This window comes from Oncorhynchus mykiss, chromosome 15 (assembly GCF_013265735.2).
Source record: "Oncorhynchus mykiss isolate Arlee chromosome 15, USDA_OmykA_1.1, whole genome shotgun sequence".
Taxonomy (NCBI): domain Eukaryota; kingdom Metazoa; phylum Chordata; class Actinopteri; order Salmoniformes; family Salmonidae; genus Oncorhynchus; species Oncorhynchus mykiss.
The window spans coordinates 69,999,616-70,002,642 of record NC_048579.1 but is presented as its reverse complement, the minus strand read 5'-3'; the positions used below and the strand labels follow the sequence as shown (position 1 = coordinate 70,002,642).

The window sequence follows — 3,027 nt, the reverse complement described above, 5'->3', positions numbered from 1 at the left end:
TTAACTTTGAACAAGGCACACCTGTTAATTGAAATGCATTCCAGGTGACTACCTCATGAAGCTGGTTGAGATAATGCCAAGAGTGTGCAAAGCTGTCATCAAGGCAAAGGGTGGCTACTTTGAAGAATTTCAAATATAAAATATATTTTGATTTATTGAACACTTTTTTTGGTTACTACATGATTCCATATGTGTTATTTCATAGTTTTGATGTCTTCACTATTATTCCACAATCTAGAATATAACAAAAAAAAAGAACAACCCCTGAATGAGGAGGTGTGTCCAAACTTTTGATTGGTACTCTATATAGAAATAGTAAAACACAAAAACGAATTAAGTAGTACTTTCAAGTATTCTTACACCACTGTATGTCCCTGACACTACATTAATAGGGAACCTGTAAATCAAACTATGCATCAGGGAACTAAAGGTTCACCAGTTCCTGCACACTGTAGAACTATAGTACACAAGTCATATTTAACTTTTTGAGAAAGAAGAGTCACAAAACAGATTGTTAACTGGATCTTTCAGAGCTACCTTAAATCCCCCTGTTCAATATTATTTAAAACCACTGAAATGAGTTTCAAAATGAATGCTTTATTTGAGGGAAATTATAGGAGATAATGAGCAATAACAAGGATTCCATCCAACCCTATTGATGACCTCTGAAGAACAGCAAAACCCATGTGGATTGTGAGCAACATGACCGTGCCCTAGTTTACACTACAGTTAAATAGCCTCCATGGCAAAGATATATTTAGGTGTTAATCAAGGACTGATCAAGAAAATAGCACACAACTTAAATAATGCTGTTGCTGGTCAATTTTGTGTGAGAATAAATCTTCACCGAACATTTTTATCTTCTCAATAAGATCATTGATTTAATATTGATAGAGATAAGGTACTGAAAAAGTATAGTTAAAGACATTTTGTTTTTGTATTAAGGATCTTGTGAAATAACATAAAAATTTCTCAAGCAGAAGGCTCTTCCAGAAACCAACATCAATGAGTTAGCAAGTGAACTTGTCAGATTCTGAACGGCCTTCAGCTGCAAAGGAGAAGCTAATGTGTGCACACCATGGCGAAGCCGGACTTGGAGACGACCCAAAGACGGCCCAGGTCGTAGGTCACATGCTTCATTATCATGCACATTGGGATATTGCTCCATCCAGTGCCCTCTGGTTTACTGGCTGTGATGCCATCTCTGTGTTGAAGAAGGAGGTGGGTTCACATGCCTCATGATCTTAAAGGGACATTTCTAAATGTTGCTACTTCATATTAATCATCTCCAGCACCACCCTAACATCAACATACACTATTTGAAAATGGCGTTTCACATTTAAAGCTCATAAATGTTTTATAAAGCGCATACATTGTTAGACTTATATAATTGTATATAGCCATAGATTTTTGTATCCCAAACTGTAGCTTTAAAAGGAGATCCAACTTTTACACGGTCAACACATTTCTTTATAAGTCTATTATAAGTTTAGATTTTAAATAAAAAAACGTAGATAATAAATTAATTTACATTTTTTTGCTTCACAAAGCATGTACAGTAAGGATAAGAGTTATCATATCATTTTCAAATGATTTAATAATGTGTGGAAATAATGTGGAAAAAGGGTGGAACCATACACATAGTTCAGTAGCAACCTTACCTGGTATAAACACTACCCGCAGAGGTGACCCCAAAGACACTACCATCAGTTGCCACTTCAATCATGGAAAGCTTGCCATCAATGTGACTCCACCCATTGTTTCGGCAGTCTTGATTCAGCTGGAAAACAGATTCAATCAGTGTTTTAGGACAATTACAACCGTTATAATATGAAACCGTTTTAGAATAACTGACACTCTCCATCCTCTACTACTCTGCTCCAGCTCTCACACTCTTCCCCAGATCTTACACTCATTAAGAAGATATCATCATTCTTGTTGACTGCCCAGCACCCAAAAGGTCCGCAACTAGAATACTTCACACTTCCTGGCAATCCTGTCCATGGAAGGGGTGAGCCTGGACCCTTGTAGCCAACTGTGGCACTACTTGTCAGACAGAATGAAGTATCTTTCATGTAGACCCCCACAATAAACTGGTTGCCCCCAGCATCCACTTGCTTCAAACTGCCTGAAGACCACAAAGACAGACAGACAAGCAAACATGAAGTGCGTATCTGTGAGTACTGCCAAATTACTTACAATGGCATTATGTTAAACATGTAAAACATTAATCATTCTTTCAACAGCCTGATGGTATCAGGAAAGCTAAGAAGCAGGTGTCCTCTGGATAAATATTGAGTAATGCTCTCCACTAACCTGCAGCTTGCACCCAGTTACCGGCCACATACTTGTAGATTGAGTCTGCCTTGTTGATTCCCCAGATCCCTGCTGGTCCTACAGTGATATGCTTCAGGGAACCAGGCAGGGGGGTCCATTTATCACCTACCAGGTAGTAGGGGGTTTGACTTGTGTTCGTAGCAACCACTTGCCCCAGTCCTGCATCGATCTGCATCAGATTCTTGATATCCACTACAGGCTGACAGTCCCAGGCTATGGAGACACCAGATCAATGACACATGAGTAAAGTAAACCAGTATAAAGGAGGATGAAATTATGGAGCCAACTTCATGACCAATTCGAAGTTGATCAAGCATGTTTAAGATGATGGTTACTTACCATGACTGACAGCCAGGAGACAGAGGAACAATAGGACGGCTGCAGTGGCTCTCATGATGTCTCAGTAGATCTACAGTATAAGTCTGGTTGCAGTTTGGTTGAACACATACTTTGTCCCCTCATATATATAGCCCTGCAAACAGCAACCCCCATAAAATAATTATTAATGAGCTATTTATATTTGACAAAAAACCTGTTCCAAGGAAAAGTTAACAGGAGGAGGACAAACAACCTGTTCCAAGGAGAAGTTGGGAGGAGGATATAACCCCACCCTCTCCCACACAAAGACACAATAGAAATATAAAAGTGTTAATGAGCTATTTACATTTGACAAACAACCTGTTCCAAGGT

At 38.9% G+C, this 3,027-nt stretch overlaps 1 protein-coding gene across 1 annotated transcript; it reads right to left on the bottom strand.

Moving 5' to 3' along the window:
• Window positions 1-593: 593 nt before the first annotated feature.
• Window positions 594-2,799, bottom strand: LOC110490865 (fish-egg lectin-like). Its single transcript, XM_021564291.2, has 5 exons — window positions 2,677-2,799; window positions 2,317-2,550; window positions 1,911-2,128; window positions 1,662-1,780; window positions 594-1,204 (listed from the first exon to the last, which is right to left on the bottom strand). The coding sequence occupies exons 1-5, from the start codon at window positions 2,729-2,731 to the stop codon at window positions 1,063-1,065; spliced, it is 768 nt and encodes a 255-aa protein (XP_021419966.1). The 5' UTR covers window positions 2,732-2,799; the 3' UTR covers window positions 594-1,062.
• Window positions 2,800-3,027: the final 228 nt, after the last annotated feature.

Excerpts from the sequence above, each read along its gene's own strand:
- LOC110490865 (XM_021564291.2), bottom strand. The coding sequence starts at position 2,731 with ATGAGAGCCACTGCAGCCGTCCTATTGTTCCTCTGTCTCCTGGCTGTC. Across the intron at positions 2,129-2,316 it reads TAACTGGGTGCAAGCTGCAG|GCAGTTTGAAGCAAGTGGAT; the intron begins GTTAGTGGAGAG and ends TGTGGTCTTCAG. Across the intron at positions 1,205-1,661 it reads GCGGGTAGTGTTTATACCAG|AGATGGCATCACAGCCAGTA; the intron begins GTAAGGTTGCTA and ends TCTTCAACACAG.